This window comes from Palaemon carinicauda, chromosome 18 (genome assembly GCF_036898095.1).
Source record: "Palaemon carinicauda isolate YSFRI2023 chromosome 18, ASM3689809v2, whole genome shotgun sequence".
Lineage (NCBI taxonomy): Eukaryota > Metazoa > Arthropoda > Malacostraca > Decapoda > Palaemonidae > Palaemon > Palaemon carinicauda.
In genome coordinates, this window is record NC_090742.1 from 1,673,016 (window position 1) to 1,693,352 (window position 20,337).

The 20,337-nt window shown below is 37.1% G+C and overlaps 1 protein-coding gene across 4 annotated transcripts; it reads left to right on the forward strand.

Moving 5' to 3' along the window:
- Window positions 1-2,745: 2,745 nt before the first annotated feature.
- Window positions 2,746-19,671, forward strand: LOC137656937 (snRNA-activating protein complex subunit 5-like). 4 transcript variants are annotated; one of them, XM_068391296.1, is made up of 6 exons: window positions 2,746-2,931; window positions 7,060-7,170; window positions 10,903-11,013; window positions 15,072-15,174; window positions 18,858-18,953; window positions 19,386-19,671. In XM_068391296.1, the coding sequence occupies exons 1-5, from the start codon at window positions 2,761-2,763 to the stop codon at window positions 18,932-18,934; spliced, it is 573 nt and encodes a 190-aa protein (XP_068247397.1). In that variant the 5' UTR covers window positions 2,746-2,760; the 3' UTR covers window positions 18,935-18,953; window positions 19,386-19,671. The 4 variants fall into 4 exon arrangements, with proteins under 4 accessions (XP_068247397.1, XP_068247395.1, XP_068247398.1 ...); XM_068391294.1 differs by having other exon boundaries at window positions 18,858-19,671; XM_068391297.1 differs by having other exon boundaries at window positions 2,808-2,943; window positions 18,858-19,671.
- The last annotated feature ends 666 nt before the right edge of the window (window positions 19,672-20,337 follow it).

Sequence of the window (20,337 nt, forward strand, 5' to 3'; positions counted from 1 at the left end):
TGTTTCGATAATATGGATTTGACAATAAACGAGCAATATGCGAAGTAAAATGCTGAATGCTCTACAATGCATATGGTAGAATGTATAGAATAAGGTTCCCCTGCAGTGTAGGACCTGATAAGCAGTTGCTCTAACCATTAAAGTAAGCCAAGTTAGGACATATTTTCCATGGTGATGCTTGAGTCCTTTGAAGTTCCCACGGGGGGATTCTTTAGTGTTCAGTTGCAGTTTATTCAAGCTTCCATCTTAGTGCCCTATTTATTCTACTTCTAGATTCTGATGTTAATTTGGAGACCCCTTTGATCCTACTTTATGTTGATGACGTTAATTTGGAGACAATTTTAACCCTGTTTCTTTTTTATGACGTTTATTTGGAGACCCTTTTGATCCTGCTTCTTGTTGATGACGTTAATTTGGAGACCCTTTTGATCCTACTTCTTGTTGATGACGTTAATTTGAAGACCACTTTGATCCTACTTCTTGTTGATGAAGTTAATTAGGAGACCCTTTTGATGCCCTTCCAGTCATCCGAAGAATATGAGACGAAGCTGCTAGAGGGTCACTCAAGAGGTAGCAACTGACGATACACCTCATAGTTACATGATGATACTAAAGTAAAGGGAGGACCTTAGGTGCACCAATAAATATAATGGGATGAGGGAAGGAAGTATTCTCTCCTCACGCCCATGGCTGGAGATCAACAGATAATTTGAAGTGGGACACCTCATCACCTAACTGGCGTAATTCAGATAAGTGAAGATCATGCATCGGACGTCTGCGCAAAAGTTGAGGTGCCATGTAGGATATAAAAATCTGGATTAATCTCTTTGTAGAAGCAGACATCTTGGGAGGTGTCTATAAAGAATACAAGGAACAGGAGTGATGAAAGGTGTTCCACCCAGAGAAAGGATTACTCCTATACAATGACATCATGAGCATAGGATGATGTTAATATGAGATGAAGAGTAAATTATGCAACATAAATGAGTGATAAATATATTAAGGATAGAAGGATAATGTTGGTAACATTATCAAGGGGTAACTGAGACATAGCCATTATTATTATTATTGTTATTATTATTATTATTATTATTATTATTATTATTATTATTATTATTATTATTATTATTATTATTATTATTATTATTATTATTATTATTATTATTGTTGTTGTTATTATTATTATTATTATTATTATTATTATTATTATTATTATTATTATTATTAGCTAAGCTACAACCTCAGTTGAAAATATAGGATGCTATAAGCCCAACGGCTCCAGTAGGGAAAAATAGTCTAGAGAGGAAAGGAAACAAGGAAATAGATAAACTACAGGAGAAGTAATGAACAATTGAAATAAAATATTTTACGACCATTAGCAACATAAAATTATATCTTTCATATATAAACTATAAAAACTTTAAAGAATATAAGAGAAACATAAATAAAATAGAATAGTGGGCTGAAACGTACCTTCAAGCAAGAAAACTCTACCCCAAGACAGTGGAAGATCATGGTACAGAGGCTATGGCTCTACCCAAGATTATTGAACAACGGATTGATTCTGGAGTGTCCTTCTCCTAGAAGAGCTGCTCACCATAGCTAAAGAGTTTCTTTTACCCTTACCAAGAGGAAAGTAGCCACTAAACAATTACAGTGCAGTAGTTAACCCCTTGAGCGAAGAATTATTATATGGTAATCTCAGTGTTGTCGGGTGTATGAGGACAGAGGAGAATGCATAAGGAATATGCCAGACTATTAGTTGTGTGTAGACAAAGGAAAATAATGAGCTGTAACGAGAGAGAGAGAGAGAGAGAGAGAGAGAGAGAGAGAGAGAGAGAGAGAGAGAGAGAGAGAGAGAGAGAGAGAGAGAGAGAGGGGGGGGGGGATCCAATGTAGTACTGTCTAGCCTGCCAAAGAAACAAATGACTCTCTTGCGGTAATATCTCAACGGTTGGCTGGTGCCCGGCCAACCTACTACTGTACCTTTATGGTTTATTGTTATATTGGACGAGTAAAACAAACACGGAAAAAGAGAGGTAAGAACAATTTATCATGGAGAAGATAAATCAAGACAAAAAAGACAAATAAAGACAACCGGGAAGTTGAATCTTCACAATGAAAATGGCCAAGATTCAGAGATAGTTTTAAGAGCACAGACTAAATAAAGTTATACATTATGAGAAGAGGACGAACGAACTATGATGATTTTTTATTATAACACAAAAAAAAAAAATAAATATCAAAAGAACTAAGTACATTTTGCACATGTACCTCCACAGAAAAGAAGACAATTAAAAAGTCTGTTACTGTTTGAGATTTTGAGATAGCCAATGAGGAAGACATTTAAATCTAAAAATACAGTTTATAAATTGAGGAAAGTCTGTTACTGTTTGAGATAGTAAATGAGGAAGACATTCAAATTTAAGAATACAATTTATAAATTGAGGAAAGTCTGTTACTGTTTGAGATAGTAAATGAGGAAGACATTCAAATTTAAGAATACAATTTATAAGTTGAGGAAAGTCTGTTACTGTTTGAGATAGTAAATGAGGAAGACATTCAAATTTAAGAATACAATTTATAAATTGAGGAAAGTCTGTTACTGTTTGAGATAGCAAATGAGGAAGACATTCAAATCTAAAAATACAGTTTATAAATTGAGGAAAGTCTGTTACTGTTTGAGATAGTAAATGAGGAAGACATTCAAATTTAAGAATACAATTTATAAATTGAGGAAAGTCGGAAAAGAAATGTTAAATGGACAAAAGCAATTTAAAAAAAAAAGTAAAAATTAACGAAAAATCACGTAGGGTAGCCTTTACAAAGTCTACTAGCCAATCTAATACTACTGTACCGCCTCATTTGACTGATTACCCTCTGCCGCTGTTACTCGAATCATCGAATGTACTCATTTCAATTTATTTTAAGGTATAAAGGAAGGTAAATGGTGGAAATTAAGATTTTCATTAATTGTTTTTAGCTATAAGATAAAGTTAATATGTGCATACTTCAACCAAAGTAACCTGTGTATATTTAGTTTTTACTTTCATGACTAGTAAATATTTACGTGTGCACCAATACTACTGTCTATACTGTAGTAAACATCAAATTCTAATTTGTTCTTACACATATAATAAAATTCGTTCTCTAATAAGATGGAGCCTTTGTATATTAGCGACTAGTTTCTCCCTTGTGAATTAAATATGGGCCAACTAAGCTCAACTCTCCCCCCTATCCTAACCTACAAACAGTGTTCTTACCTACCTACCTAACGGGGGGCCTAACCCCCCCCCCCCCCTTTGACCTCCCATACACTGCCGTATTCTAAGTTAACTGGAATCATACATGCAGGTGGCCGCTATCATGCACACTCCCCAATAAGAGTATTGTTTTAATGTAGTTAGATATGGCTGTTAAAATTTAAGATTTACTTTCAGGTAAATGTTTACTGTAGGTCAATATCACTAATGAAGAATATAATAATTCTGGGTGTATTTATTGGTACTTTTAAGGTGTGTATAGTTGCTTGGGACTTTGGACAGGTGTAAACTTTAAACTTTTTATTGTCAAATCGGGGTGTATGTATGATAGTGGCCACCTGTATGTATGATGACGGCAGTCTTAAGAATATGGCAATGTGAGGGGGGTCCCATGGGTGCGTTAGGCCCCCCCCCCCCCCCCCCCGTTAGGTAAGTAGTTAAGAACACGGCTTGTAGGTTAGGCTGGGGGGGGGGGAGATTAGGTGATTTTACGATAGTTATGGACAGGTAAAGCTCTCATACTAAAAATACAGCTTTTCCCTACAGAAAACGTAAATATAATTTTACCGCTTAGGTTAGTTGGTGTCCATTTTTTATGTGCGCGAGAGGAACTGGCCGCTGATATACAAAGGCTAGGTCAAATCAATTATTTTAAGGAGGAAAATGTTTAGCTTTGTTTGAAATGTGATATTATGAAGGTAGTTGTTACGAAATATAATTTACTACTGTATTACCTTACCAGGAGTGAAGCTGGTTGAGAAGCAAACAGAAGGTTGAGAATTAGTTGTAGGGTAAACAGTCTAAGGGGGTTCGTAATGGGGGAATACTACCCACACCATAAGTAGGTAAGGATATGCCTCCTATGTTAGGTTAGATGATGTTCTTGGGTTTGTTTCCCTTTTAAAATCTAGTTATTCTATCATAACTTTTGGAATTTTAAAACATGTAAAGGTTTAAAAATATTGGTTTCCCACAATTACCGTAAGTTCATCAAAACAGTTCAAATTACCTAAGGAACCGTGGAGGTAGATATTAGTTAAGAGAGTCTTGCTGTTTGCTGTTTATTCCTTTGCTAGTGTGGCCTTATGAAGAAGAGATGAAGACAACAGCGTAAACCTAAGGAAATTTGTATTTCTTAGAAACATCACTGTGATCTGTTGGAGGTAGGTTTTGCTACCCCTGAGTGTCAAAGGAAGGGGCGCCCCCCTTGCCTTCTGTATTTTCTCGACACTGGAAAAGCACTAAGGACTTTTCAGCTGGAGGTGCTGTCTCTTTGAAGAGTCCCCTATGGTCTCTCTCCCCTTGGGGTATTGTCATTGGCCTGCATGACTCTGAGAAGGCAAACTTCATATTCTTCCATCTCCTCTGCCTCATCTTCCTTAAATTCTTCTTGGTGTGAATTCATGAGGAAGGATGAGTAGAAAGCATTATTCAAAGATGTCCAGGTGACCTTTGCTGGTAGAGACATTGCAGTAACAAGAACCTCCCTTCTAAGAGTGAGTGACTAAAGTTATCCCATAGCAGGTAGAGATGTTAGTAACGCACAATTCCAGAGAAGTGTCTGGGTACTAGGTGTGGGTGTTCACGTGCCTATTACCAGTACTTTGTCTCACACCAGGAGGAGTAATTGCTGTGATTTGACCCATAACAGGAAGAAACATTAGCACGCACAACTCTTGTACGTGGCTGAGCACATGCACTGTTGGTGTAGGATGAAGGAAGCCACCCTTCTCTCCCCTTTCTTGGATAATCTATCTCTCTCTTGGGAGAGAGATAGGGAATAACTATCCCATACTGGGAAGAAGTATCAGTATGCTCTGCTTCTGCTACCTGTGCTCGCTCTTGTACCTGGTGGAGTATGTGTCAAAAATTATCCCATAACAGGAGTAAAAATGTCAGTACTTACAACTCTTGATCTCGTATCGATTGCAGTGCCTTGACCTAACCTTCAAATGTTGCTACTTCTCTCCCAAACAGATGATGGAGCATCTGGGAATAAGTCAGTCCCCACTCTTCGTGGGGTTAGGTAACAGAGACAGGTTCAAGGAAAGAGAATCCGTGAATACTTGCTGCCCGAGGGTGTGATAACTCCTAACCCTACTAACTCGCTGCCCATTGCCTACTTAAGTACTGGCTAATATTGTTTTTACTTGGTTTCAATTACAGTATAAGTATTTGGAAATTGAATGAAGACATTTCAGTAAGTATGCAGTACATGTGCACACTATGTACTGGATACGGTAAGGCTATGGTACAGTACAGTACAGTTCGTAACACTACAGTCATCATCAAGACACTTATAACAACAAAACACTGTTTTTCATATCTAATATAACACTAAATGATACTGTAGTGTATATTACTGTTATATATGTACAGTACTATCACTACAGTACAGCTTAACTGTATTGTAAGTGTTCGCTGTTTTCGTTCGGATGACTTGCACTGTTTGACAGCTCACCGCAAACGTAGCCTACATTTACATCTTGTAGGGTACAGGTAGTTAGGAGGTTAATGGAAGTCAAGGCTTTCTCTTCTACAGAACAAAAGTACATTGACATTTCTCCGGGTCAGTAATCAAGCCAGGGAGTTCTCTCTTATAAGGATGCGTCTGCTATTAAAGGTCGAAGGTTTTTACTACGTTTAGAAACAAATCATAATTAACCCTACAAAAATTAGACTTTTTAAGTTACAGTACAGAATGTCCTTAACTTACAAACTTTTGACTTACAAACATCCAGAGATACAAACTCAAATCCAATTGAAAATAACTTAGATAAGATAAGGGAATACTGTGATAAAACAGTATTATATACTGTAATTCAATACAGTAAGCAAAACATTTGTATTAACATGACATCTATTTCATATGAAACTTGACTATTTGTTGACTCTTGTAGCTGGAAATCATAGGCATGGAATTCAGGTTAGGCTTATCATAGGCCAAAATTAAGCAAAATTGAACTTTCAAACAATTTGACTCACAAACAGCTTCTTGGAACCAATTAAGATTGTAAATTGAGGACCTTTTATACCCACCTCAACCACCATGCAATGTGCCTTTCCACACAATTGGATTCCTTCACCACCATCGAATAAAAGAATATCAAATACCCTGACCACCCTCTCTACCTACTACAAAAAGTGGCACCTAAATGCATAATCTTAGCCTTCTGGAGGCCTTGTAAACCTTACAGAAGTTGTCTGAGCAAAGATCTGGCAGTAATTTTAGCCATCTTCAAGCATTGTAAACGTTATAGATGCTGTCAAAGCAAATATATGACAGTAATTTTAGCCTTCTGTAAGGGTTGTAAACGTTATAGATGCGGTCTCAGCAAATATATGACAGTAATTTTAGCCTTCTGTAAGGGTTGTAAACGTTATAGATTGATTCGTTGACTCGAGGCACGAAATGTCCTCCCACTGGATAGGGAAGGAAAGCTTGTGAAATTTAACATATTGCGTGCAATGCTGGATACGATTTACAGAATGTAGCACTGCCAGCCACCAGGCGGCCAGCTTTGTTCACCTCGTTAAAATGCTTAACAGTCATTCCAGCTTTGCTGAGGTCCTACTCATATTAAAGATCTCAGGCTTGTATAACTGGGAAAAATACAAATTACTTTTTAAGTTTTTTTATTTTTTTGAGGATGTGCAGCCTGGCTTCAAGATTATCAGCATAGTGACTCCCAATCAAGTATCAATATGTTACATTTTGTGTTGATATCTTTTGCTTATAACATATTACCAATCTCTTAATTATAAGTAATTAGAACAACATTGGAATTTTTTCCAGATGTCTTCTCAAGATAAGTTGAAGAGGAATGAACTAATGGTTCTACAGCAAGAAGAAATTGCTATTAAGAAGACAATTGAAATGTATCATAATACACTTAACAGATTACAGGTAAAGTTACTTAAGTAAATTTCCTCATATATTAATAAATTACTTTAGAAAAGTTATAATCTAGAAAAATAATAGAGTAAAATTGAAAATTAATGTAAACTGTATTATGTTGTTTGTGTAGAATGTTAAGGAGGTACTTTATTGTTCTTACATGAATACAAATGTTTGTCCTTAAATAGAAACTCAGCCGTTAAAATTTTTAGCTAGGTGGTGGTAGTTACTGCTGGATGGTGTGTAAGCTCTGCCCAGTCGACAGTCCACTGGTCAATCGCTTTTAACTTCAGCTGCCAATTAATACTGACATACTCTGGATCTTTAATATCGGCAGTTTTGATCGTTTTCGGCCTTTTCTTTTCAGATGTTTGTTTGCTCTCTGCTTGTGATGGAAACCCCACGTATGGACTTGCATGTCTCCCCTGGTAAGCTTGGCCTCAATTGTGGAAGGTTTATGAGCTGGACGTCTATGGACCTCCATCTCTTGTATCCTTTGCCTAGTCAGCATGATTGCATGTAGTTATCCTACTGTGGCGAGTGTAGGTCGTGGCTTCCTTTGCAGTGGTCTGAGTATGGCAGGAGGAGGAAGAAGTCTAAGAGAGAGACTTTGATTTCAGATGCTAATATGCTTAAGGTGTTTCCGAAGAAGCTCTTTAGTTCCATCCTCTCACCCTCCGGTATTCGAACTGCTGCACCTTCTTCCGCTTCCTCTAGAGCCGAGGCCACTGGAGGAAAAGTGAAGAAGGAAGGAGACTCCATTTGCCCTCAGAACAGGGTTTATGAGAGGTAGGAGTGTCAAGTTTCCCCCAAGATAATACCCCTTACCTCCACCTCGATGTTCGCCCACCTTTGTGACGACTGACGATGATGTTTGCAGGGAGTTGGACCTGAGGAAGTTGTGGCTTTCCTTAGGAATTGATGGCAATCTGTCTGTGTTAGAAGATGCTAGGACCTGTAGGACTTTTCCTGCTCTGTCCTCCTCATTCCACCTGCAGAAGGAGCACCTGACGTGAGGACCATCAATGAGTTCTTGCCTACTGTAGTAGAAGATTGTTGATCCTCACTTGTGGTTTTGTCGCTGCAAGCCTGGAAAAATCCTTGACTTTGACTTCTGGCAAGGGGAAGAAGCTTATGCGCCCTCCTTATCCCAGCCCCGATTCCTTGACTTTGCCCTCTGCCGCACACTCCCAGCTAATCTCAAAATAGGTTATCCTGATTCCGTAAAAGTCTGTCCTAAACACTTGGGCAGAGGCAGTCTCAGAGACTTGGGGTTTCCTTCAAGACCACAGTATGCTCGATGCATCAGTGATTGGAATGATGATGCTAGGCCAAGAAATGCCCTTCTTAGTCAGAATGGCATCAAAATTAATAAGAAATGTTGCTTAAAGGAGACTTCACCTTGCCCAAAGAATGTAATCCCTTTTTATGAGTAAATCCTAAAGAATGCGAAGGATTCACAGAACTTGAAGGTATTTGTGAAGTCTATCTCTCTAGGAAATGGGATGCTTAAGTAGGCAGTAACCAATTGATTGACGATTTTCCTTCCGTTCCAGACCATTTTAGGACAGCAGAATTTAGTGCTTGCCAGACCTTATATAACTTAATGTTCTGTCATGCCCTCTTTGGAAGTAGGAGCTGTTGGGAGATCCCAGTCAACCACCTTGGCAATAGTTAGAGTTACTCTATAAACATAATTATGAGGCTTTACAGATCTTTGTCTAGACTAAAGTCGAGGTGAGGCGTGGCTGCTTGCGATCTGATGGTCAAGGTAGAGGAGTTTTTATATAGTGAATCTATGTAAATCCTCATATCTCAGTTTCATGACATTAAAAACATAAATATACTGTACATAGAATTAATAATCAGATTGAAAACTGTGAAAAGCAAAAATAAAAGTCTGGATTGTAAATTAGAAAGCCATAATGCTGGTTGTATGTGTTGTTCATCTGATAGAAAGGTTGCAGTAGGCCCTCTCTCTATCTTGAAAAAAAAATATAGAAAAACTTAACCATAATCCAATTCATAGTTGAAGTAAAAATCAGGAAATATCTAAAGAACCAAAACCTAATAAAAAAATGTTAATGCAAACAGTTAAACAGACACCCAGCTGCAGCAAAATAAACAAAAATAACAATCTGGCAGAAGAAATCTTCATTGCCATAATGTTTATTCCATACATAATTTAATGGAATACTAATGGTCTTAAGACCCATTTGCATCGAGGGGAAATTCAGACCATTGAAAAATTACAACTATTTTATTACATATACATATCAGGCTATATATCACTTTAGTGAAATCTGTGTTACTGTATGGACATGGGTCATGGTATGACAATGAAAATATCTCCAACTGATTTAGTAGATTTGAGAACAAAGCCCTGAGAAGAATATCAGGAGTTAAATGGCACGACAGGATTAGAAATGAAACTATTAGAGAGATTACTCTAGTGCCATATGTGGATGAGATTATGGTAAAGGGTAGATGGAGATGGTTTGGGTATGCTCTACGCACTCCCCAAGAGAGATTAGTTTACCAAACTTTTAACTGGGCTCCACAAGGAAAGTGGAGGACCCAGGCCTACATGGCTGAGGGCTATGAAGTGTGAAGTAGATGATGATGAATGGAGAAGTATTGAAATAAAAGCTCAAGATAGAAAGGACTGGTGAAATCTAACAGAGGCTCTTTGCATCAATACGTGTAGGAGATGATGATGATGATGTAATATGCCTACATTATACTAATAATACACACAAGCATAGGCAATATAGTTGAAACATGTTTTCTTAATAGCTTATGAGAAAAGCGATGTATTCACAAAAATTCATAAGACAAAACTATCACTATTGAATCAGTAGAACTTCAAAAGTTCAAAGTTGCAGCAAATATTTTTATGTTGACCAGGCTGACATGAGTCTTTTATAGTTTATATATGACATATCTGTTTTGGCATTGTTAATAGTTTATATATGACACATCTGTTTTGACGTTGTTACTGTTTTTAGAATGATTTATTGTTAATTTGTTCTCATTATTTATTTATTGCCTTATTTTCTTTCCTCACTGGGCTACTTTTCCCTATTGGAGCCCTTGGGCTTATAGCATCTTGCTTTTCCAACTAGGGTTGTAGCTTGGCTAGTAGTAGTAATAATAATAATAATAATAATAATACAGTTCTCTATAACAAGACTGGAGCTCGTGATGAAAGAAGATTGCGTTTCTTCAAGGATCATTTGCCTATTACAGTACTAATATTAAATAATTTAGTAGCTGATGGACTTCAAGAACCAGAGAGAAAAGCTTGTAACAGTGAGATGGTGACATTTTGTCTATTGAGTATTTTTGGTATCTAGTAGGGATTATAGTTACAATATTCAGATATTCAACAATTTTGCTGGTCCTATTCATAGGGTGAAACAATTAGGTAGTTTAAAAGTGTGTAATGTGCTTTATAATTGTGGCGACATTATTTTAAATTCATTAGATTTTATAATCAAAGATATATTGTATATATTTTTCTTTTTGTAACATTTTACAGATTTAAGTATTAGATGATACTGTTTAAGAGAAATGAGTATCATGTATTTGTGTCTACTATAGTACATTTTAAATTTTAGGCCACTGTATGGCACATCCTTGATGCTCATTTATCAATCTTATGCAATACAGTTACTATTCACAATTGCAGGAATCTTTTGAGTCTTTTCCAAAGCATAATGGAAAATATTTCATTTCCAGGTGGAGGAATTAAACATAAGAAGTATGCTTGGACACATTCAAGATGTAGAGTTGAAGTCTCGCACTACAACACCTCTTGAATCAAGTGTGGTCCAAGGAGAAAATGTTAAGGTAAGTTCATATTCAACTTAGTATTTATTGGGGGTAGATTATGAGAGAACTCCTACCTTTAATGAGCAAATTAGTTTTTGGATGATGAGGGAGACATCCTGGATTGCAGGGGTGGGGTTGTGCGGAAGATTTCAATGTCACTGACAAAAACTTTTTCTTTCTGGTTAAGTTTAAACCTTTTCTTTGGTTCATCTTCTTAATGAAACAATGCCTATACACAGTCACTGTGCTTCAACATCGAGTATTGTTTCCTAGTTTATTTTTTTTCCGGATTTCCTTTCCTCACAGGGTTATTTTCGCTGTTGTAGCCCTTGGGCTTATAGCATCCTACAGTACTTTTCCAACTAGGCTTGTAGTTTGGCTGTTAATAATAATAATAATAATAATGATAATAATAATAATAATAATAATAATAATGATGATGATGATGATGATGATACATACATATACCAAAGGCACTTCCCCCAATTTTGGGGGCTAGCCGACATCAACAATGAAACAAAACAAAAAGGGGACCTCTACTCTCTACGTTCCTCCAGCCTAACCAGGGACTCAGCCGAGTTCAGCTGACTGCTAGGGTGCCACAGCCCAACCTCCCACATTATCCACCACAGATGAAGCTTCATAATGCTGAATCCCCTACTGCTGCTACCTCCGCGGTCATCTAAGGCACAGGAGGAAGCAGCAGGGCCTACCGGAACTGCATCACAGTCGCTCGCCATTCATTCCTATTTCTAGCACGCTCTCTTGCCTCTCTCACATCTATCCTCCTATCACCCAGAGTTTTCTTCACACCATCCATCCACCCAAACCTTGGCCTTCCTCTTGTACTTCTCCCATCAACTCTTGCATTCATCACCTTCTTTAGCAGACAGCCATTTTCCATTCTCTCAACATGGCCAAACCACCTCAACACATTCATATCCACTCTAGCCGCTAACTCATTTCTTACACCCGTTCTCACCCTCACCACTTCGTTCCTAACCCTATCTACTCGAGATACACCAGCCATACTCCTTAGACACTTCATCTCAAACACATTCAATTTCTGTCTCTCCATCACTTTCATTCCCCACAACTCCGATCCATACATCACAGTTGGTACAATCACTTTCTCACATAGAACTCTCTTTACATTCATGCCCAACCCTCTATTTTTTACTACTCCCTTAACTGCCCCCAACACTTTGCAACCTTCATTCACTCTCTGACGTACATCTGCTTCCACTCCACCATTTGCTGCAACAACAGACCCCAAGTACTTAAACTGATCCACCTCCTCAAGTAACTCTCCATTCAACATGACATTCAACCTTGCACCACCTTCCCTTCTCGTGCATCTCATAACCTTACTCTTACCCACATTAACTCTCAACTTCCTTCTCTCACACCCTTCCAAATTCTGTCACTAGTCGGTCAAGCTTCTCTTCTGTGTCTGCTACCAGTACAGTATCATCCGCAAACAACAACTGATTTACCTCCCATTCATGATCATTCTCACCTACCAGTTTTAATACTCGTCCAAGGACTCGAGCATTCACCTCTCTCACCACTCCATCAACATACAAGTTAAACAACCACGGCGACATCACACATCCCTGTCTCAGCCCCACTCTCACCGGAAACCAATCGCTCACTTCATGATGATGATGATGATGATAATCAATAATAATAATAATATGCTTGTGTTTATTTCGCGAAATAATATTTACTTTACGGCCAGAGCTTAATTAAACAATACTGGAACCTTGTACTCAACTTTCCAGAAGAAGGCGAGGCTGAAGGTAACGACATAGCGAAGATGCAAAGCGATAAAGTTAACACAAGGGAAAATCCGTCTAAGTAGGGCAGCTACTAAACAAAGGATAAAGACGCGCGTGACGTCATTAGAGCAATGGCGTCCGTTTGTTTACGTCTCGAGTATCAGTAGTAGCCACGAGTGAGATTAGCTGTGGAACGGCTCCCAGCTATTCTCAGCCCTTACACACCGAAGCGTTAACTCTGTTCGGGGTGGAGATAGCTATGTGGCACGATCAGACATGCGTGTCCCCTGTTGTATTACGATGTCTTAAAGGGAAACCTTTGAGATACTCGCTCCAGAAGTTAGAATTCTGTGATAACCTGTGGTTAAATTCTCTGGGAATATCTTAGTAGTCTTATACCCAAGGAAGCTACCAAACAGGAACCTTCCATCAGGACGCCATGGCTTGAGCCCAAAAATATGCTTGTGTTTAAACTAGCCAGAAAGGCTTCCAAATAGAATATGATGCTTTAGGTAAAATGAAGTTGAATTTTCATGTACAGTAATATATATATATATATATATATATATATATATATATATATATATATATATATATATATATATATATATATATATATATATATATATATACAGTGAACCCTCGTTTATCGCGGTAGATAGGTTCCAGTCGCGGCCGCGATAGGTGAAAATCCGATATATATATATATATATATATATATACAGTGAACCCTCGTTTATCGCGGTAGATAGGTTCCAGTCGCGGCCGCGATAGGTGAAAATCCGCGAAGTAGTGACACCATATTTACCTATTTATTCAACATGTATATTCAGACTTTTAAAACCTTCCCTTGTACGTAGTACTGTTAACAAACTATCCTTTAATGTACAGAACACTTAATGCATGTACTACAGTACCCTAAACTAAAACAGGCACAAATATTAAAGGTGATTTTATATCATGCATTTCCTAAACATGCTAAAAAGCACGATGAAAAATGGCAACCAATGTTTTGTTTACATTTATCTCTGATCATAATGTAGAAACAAACTGGAGGTAGAGCTTTGCTTATTACCCAGACATATTTCCCATACTTTTCCCTTAGAACTACATCACATCTTCCTACTTTAGATATATATATATATATATATATATATATATATATATATATATATATATATATATATATATATATATATATATTATATATATATATATATATGTGTGTGTGTGTGTGTGTGTATATATATATATATATATATATATATATATTTATATGTATACACATATACATACCTACATATACAGTATACATAAATACATGCATACATATATATATATATATATATATATATATATATATATATATATATATATATTACTGTATATATATGGGTTATGGAAAAAATCCGCGAAGTGGTGAATCCGCGATGGTCGAACCGCGAAGTAGCGAGGGTTCACTGTATATATATATATATCTATTAGGTATCCTAGTTTCTTGAATCTGAATTCACTTGACCTGAATGAATTAAGTTAGATTTTCGGGCACCACTGTACATGCCTCCTTAAATAGCTGTTCGGCATGAAGAGCATAAAGGCCGGTTTACACGGGAATAGTTTACTGGTGTCAGCAAACTAGCCCTGTACAATGGAAAAGCGTCCTTGTGCAAACGCTTACTATCCTGGAAAGTTTACTCCCTGCTAGTTACTGGCGCCAGTGAACTATCCCCGTGTAAACTGGCATTAACAGATTTTTGTCACGTGAATGTTTTGAAAAATGTTAAAATATTAATCTTTCATTGATAAACTAAAGTCTTTTAAACTTTCAGAAGAATATTCATCCCTTTGCAATTGGCACACGCATTTTTGCCACAAATAGGCAAATGCTTGTCGTGTTGGGGGATGTCTCATTCATTCCCCTATCTTTTTGCACCAGTATTATAGTTAAGCTTTATTTTTGGTTCTGCCTTTGATCTGAAGTTGAGCATTAGCAAAGTTGTGAGATTTTTATTTTGTAATAGTCTTGTACTGTGTTGGTTAATGGAAAGATGTGGCTGGTTCTAATTAAATTACATTACAAAATAATTATTTGCAAGTTTTCAAATAGTTTTTCATAGCTCAAGTAAACATGGAAATTTTATGGCAAACAAAAGGCTGCAAAGAGTTATATTCTTTTGAACTTTTAGCTAATATTTTGTGTGTATGAATCTTTGTAATATGGTGTAATGGTGTTTCTTAACAGCGTTTTTTTAATACCCATGATGTACTTTCATGTCATGTTGCCATTTATTTCAGGAGTTGGTGGAGAAGTATTCTAGTGCTAAAACTGGAATAGCCATGGATGAAACGCAAATAAATCTAAGGACTCTTGACCTAGATTCTACTCCTCTGATCCAGAGTAAGTTGAATTTTATGTGTGATAATATGATAAAAAAAGGAGTAGGAGTTTTTATATGGGTTTTTACAGCATATATAACGTATACATTGTACGGAAATTTTCATACAAAAGAACGAGGCTATTCAGTTGCTGTATATGACATTTAGATTATGAGGCAGAAGACAGAGTTTGGTAGCTGGATCAGTATATCCCACATCTTGCTAAAACGTATGTTTGTTCCTACGCGAATATATATGGGGTTACATTCTACATATTGTTTTTGTTATGACCAAAATTAAGGGAATCCTTGTGGGTCTGGTTACATTATATGGTTGCCCTATACTCCCACTTGTGCTGGGTAGGCTTGTAGAAGCCTGTGGCTCAATCTATACTTCACTCTTAGTCGCTGTGCTGAACGGACATCAGCTCAATCGCTGTCCTCACTGTGCTTTTCCTCTTCAGTTCTTGTGATCACGAGTGCCTCTCTATGTATGAAAACCTGTCCTGGCCTTGAAGGTTGTCCTTTTGGTACCTTCATGAGTTGGGTAGAGGAAAATCTTCATCTTTAATGTCCCTCATGTCGAGGTTAGAGGTGTTCCATATCCTCATCTTGAGAGATTTGTATGGAATGGTCATCCCAGTGGGAGAAATTTAATAGCCATTGTAAGAAGAAATCTAAAAGGGATCCATTCCCTCGGCTTCTTTCTCCAAAGAGGGCAAGAAGCAGAAACCTCTTACAAGCTCTGATCTACCTTTTTAGCTCCCTTAATGTGGTAGTGGACATCCTGTTTAGACAGTCAACCCTAGACACAGAGTGGCCTTAGATCATAACTTCTTCCAAGAGATCCTTGAGATTATTCCAGCTCTTCAAGTAAACCTGTGCAACAAAAGAGAATCACAAACCTCTATTCTATGTAACTATAATGGGGATTCTCATTCACTAGCAAAAGATACCTTGAACCTAGACTGGAACAGATGGTCCTTGATTTATCTGTTTCTTCCGAGTATAATTTCATAGATTTCAGACATCTTTCAGGACTTGCCAGGGACAGCTGTACTTGTGCCTTCACACTGGCTGAACAGCCTGTCATTTCCACTACTCCAATGTTTGAGACTGAGGCCTCACCCTCTTCGGGCACTACGGCTGTATCAGAGAGCAAGGAGTCATAATATCTTCACCTCTTCCTTTCTGACCCAGAACCTTCTTACTTTGATTTTTTTCTCCTGTATATACTTCAAAAATTTGATGAGCTTCAAGAAGTCTTCTTCCATTGGACAATACTAGTTGATGTGGAAGACATGATGGCCTTTCAAATGGATAGGTCTCTGTGCCAAATAACCCTGGACTTCTTGGCTGCCTGTTTAGTTCACTTTTTTGTATATAGGAAAGTCAAGTCCTCAACGATCTTGTCATACAATGTGCATTAACAGAACCTCTCAATTGGGCTTTTGTAATGGATGTAGACGAATATGTTTTATAGGAGTACAGTGAACCCTCGTTTATCGCGGTAGATAGGTTCCAGTCGCGGCCGCGATAGGTGAAAATCCGCGAAGTAGTGACACCATATTTACCTATTTATTCAACATGTATATTCAGACTTTTAAAACCTTCCCTTGTACGTAGTACTGTTAACAAACTACCCTTTAATGTACAGAACACTTGATGCATGTACTACAGTACCCTAAACTAAAACAGGCACAAATATTAAAGGTGATTTTATATCATGCATTTCCTAAACATGCTAAAAAGCACGATAAAAAATGGCAACCAATGTTTTGTTTACATTTATCTCTGATCATAATGTAGAAACAAACTGGAGGTAGAGCTTTGCTTATTACCCAGACATATTTCCCATACTTTTCCCTTAGAACTACATCACATCTTCCTACTTTAGATATATATATATATATATATATATATATATATGTGTGTGTGTGTGTGTATATATATATATATTTATATGTATACACATATACATACCTACATATATACATAAATACATGCATACATATATATATATATATATATATATATATATATATATATATATATATATATGGGTTATGGAAAAAATCCGCGAAGTGGTGAATCCGCGATGGTCGAACCGCGAAGTAGCGAGGGTTCACTGTACTCAGTCCTTTGCTTTACAATGACCATCCCTACCAACTTATTCAATGTCCTGGTCTCTTGATAAGAGAGCTCAAGTTTTTTGCAAAATTAGATATTATTTCTTTAAAAGTGTTACTCCGAAAGGCCACTTTTCTTAGAGTATTAGTCTCAGAAACAAGAGTTAGTGAGCTTGCAGCATTATGTAGAGAACAGGCGTTTATCACCATTACTTATGGCCATTTCCGTATTGTGACTCTGGGTCTACTATTTTTGGCCAAAAATGAAAAGCCTCTTCAGAGGCAGAATCCTCTTTTTATCACAACTTCACAGTGTTGGAATGGTAACCTCTGTCCAGTATCTATCATTTGATTATATCTGTAGAGATCTATGTCTTCAGAAGGTAGTTTAAAAATACCAAGACCAGTAAGTCCCTTTTTATAGGGGTTACCCTTATTGTAATGATCTCCCTTATCAAAAAAGCTGATCCTCTCTCTGTCCCTCAAACCTACGATAAGAAAAAAAGGTTTTCTTATAGATATTCTTTGCTAATATGCAATTTCGGGATAATCACTCTTTGCGGACTGGCCTGGATATACTGTACAGTGTCTATAAGATACCACCTGAGACAAATCCAAGCAGTGCAACATGCATATGTATTACTCAGCTTGCGCAATGGAAAATCTAATGGAAGTAGGGACCCATCAAACAGGTCCCTTAGCAGAATCTCCTTGACAAGCATCTAGCTCCTCCAGAGAGGTTTTCCCTAATGATGCGAGTGGCTGACTTAGTTTATTTTCTCGCCCATGCACACATAATTGGGTGTTTGCTTAATTGTAGATGAAGTGCCCTTTAGGATTCACAAGTCTACTCTAACATTGCACCTTAACAACTCCCCCAAAAAAGGGGTTCTGACAAAAGAAAAACCTATTTTGGGAGGTACTGTGTGGTTCATAAAAACCTTTCCTCCTAACTAGACTTGTGTAGGGAAGGGTGGTGTATGAGTATTGCTTCAAGTAAAAAGATGTTGGTTAGATGCAAAGAAAGCTCCTAGGTATTATTGTCTTCAGTATTGTTTCTCAGTGATGATGTGCCATCGATTGTGAGACAAATTTCAGCATTGAAGGTGCTGTGATGGGTTCAATAGAGCTTAAACCATGGGTGTCCCTTATACACTAAGTCTGTGCTTTGCTCTCCATCATCAAAATTTCCCCAAAGTAGATATGAAATCCAATAAGTGGACAAGTTTATTCATTACAGATACTGTTGGGTAGGTACTTGAGAAACTTAGCCTTAGGCTGGTTGTTGTTACACTATCTTGTTTTAGGAACATGAGAATTGGACTATTTTCTTGAAGAATGTGAGAGATCACCGGTGGTTAGTTTTAGAGTTAAGATGGCCCTATTTATCATCTGTATAATCATTGACTCCTAAGGTTGCATTTACCTTTATGGATTTCAATAAAATGATCTCAAATTTTGTCACCCTTCATGTGATTGAGCGCAGGGAGAAATCTTTTTAACGTTGGATAGTCTTACTTTTTGGTAAATGAATTGGTCATCTCGAAATGTCATTATTTACTGTTTTTCTCTTTCAGGAATGTTACGTGATTCTCAGGTATACGAAGAGGACGAGGAAGAAGCCAGGGAGGAGGAGGCATTTGATGTTAATTAGAATACAAAAGGGAGGAAAGGCAAGTTCTCAGAAAAGTATCTATCCTAATTTTTTGGTTTTATTATTTCCTCTTTTTACTTTTTTACCTACAGTATTATCCAAGAGTAGAAAAATATAATTTTATATGCTTAATATTACAAGGAGTTTTTTATATTTAGACATCAGAGATAATGCTTTAAACTGATAAAAGTATAGAAAAAGAAATATAAGGAATAGATGGACAGAATTTTTTTCTATATCATTTGAAATGGAAATACAGTACTGTATACAGTAGAATGCTTTCATGTCTCAATCTTAAGATGAATCTATTTGTAAGATGGCAAAGTTCTAAGCAAAAAGTATGCATACTTCCTTTTGCTTAAATAATAAAATCACAGATGGATCGCTTATCTCGCCTCTCACTTTTCCAAAGAGAAAACAGCACCATCCCCTAACGTTCGTATTCTCCCAGGTTCCTTCTTTGTGGAACTGTTCGCTCCCTTGGGGTCATACATACATAAACCAAGGTACTTCCCCCAATTTTGTGGGGTAGCTGACATCAAACAAATGAAAAAAAGGGGACCTCTCCTCTCTACCTTCCTCCCAGCCTGACAAGGGACTCAACTGAGTTCGGCTGGTACTTGGGGTCATGATATCAATAATAAATTGATTCTAGTTTAGAATAAATCTCTACTATATAATAAAGAGTAAGTGTCTGGCTATATGTATAAATAAATATAAAATGTATATTTTTTCTGGTCACAGTATAACTACTGTACAGCCTTTGGGTAAGGGGGAGGTGGAGTAGTCATACTCTGGTGAGGGGTGAGGGGGAGTTGTGTATGCATATCTAATCTAAATATTTAGCCATCATTTTTAAAAGGTTTTGTACACTAATAGCAACTAGTTGGCAACTTGGTCATGATTAAAAATAAACATCTATTAATTCAAAGGTCTGCAACATCATTTCTATGTGGTTAAGGAAATTTTCATTTTGGCTTATCATAATTTGAGTTTATTTTGTCTTCTGTTGTTCTGTATAGTACTTTATTTTCAGTTTTGTAATGTAGTAGTGTACTATATTTTACTAAATAATTAGATAAGCAAAGTCTGTAGATTTCATAACTTCTATTTAACATAGATGTTCTTTGGAAAATAATTTCCTGTAAATACTGATATTCTGTTTTTCAATATTAATCTTACCCGATGATCATGTAGCTGCAACTCTGTTGCTCGACAGAAAAAACCTACGGTCGGGATACGCCAGCGATCGCTATACAGGTGGGGGTGTACAACAACAGCGCCATCTGTCGAGTAGGTACTCAGGTACTTCTTGTCAACAAGAACCAATTTTTCCTCTGTCGTGCCAATGGCAGGACCTACTAAATACGCCGTCCCTAACTGGATTTGTTTTCACAACGATT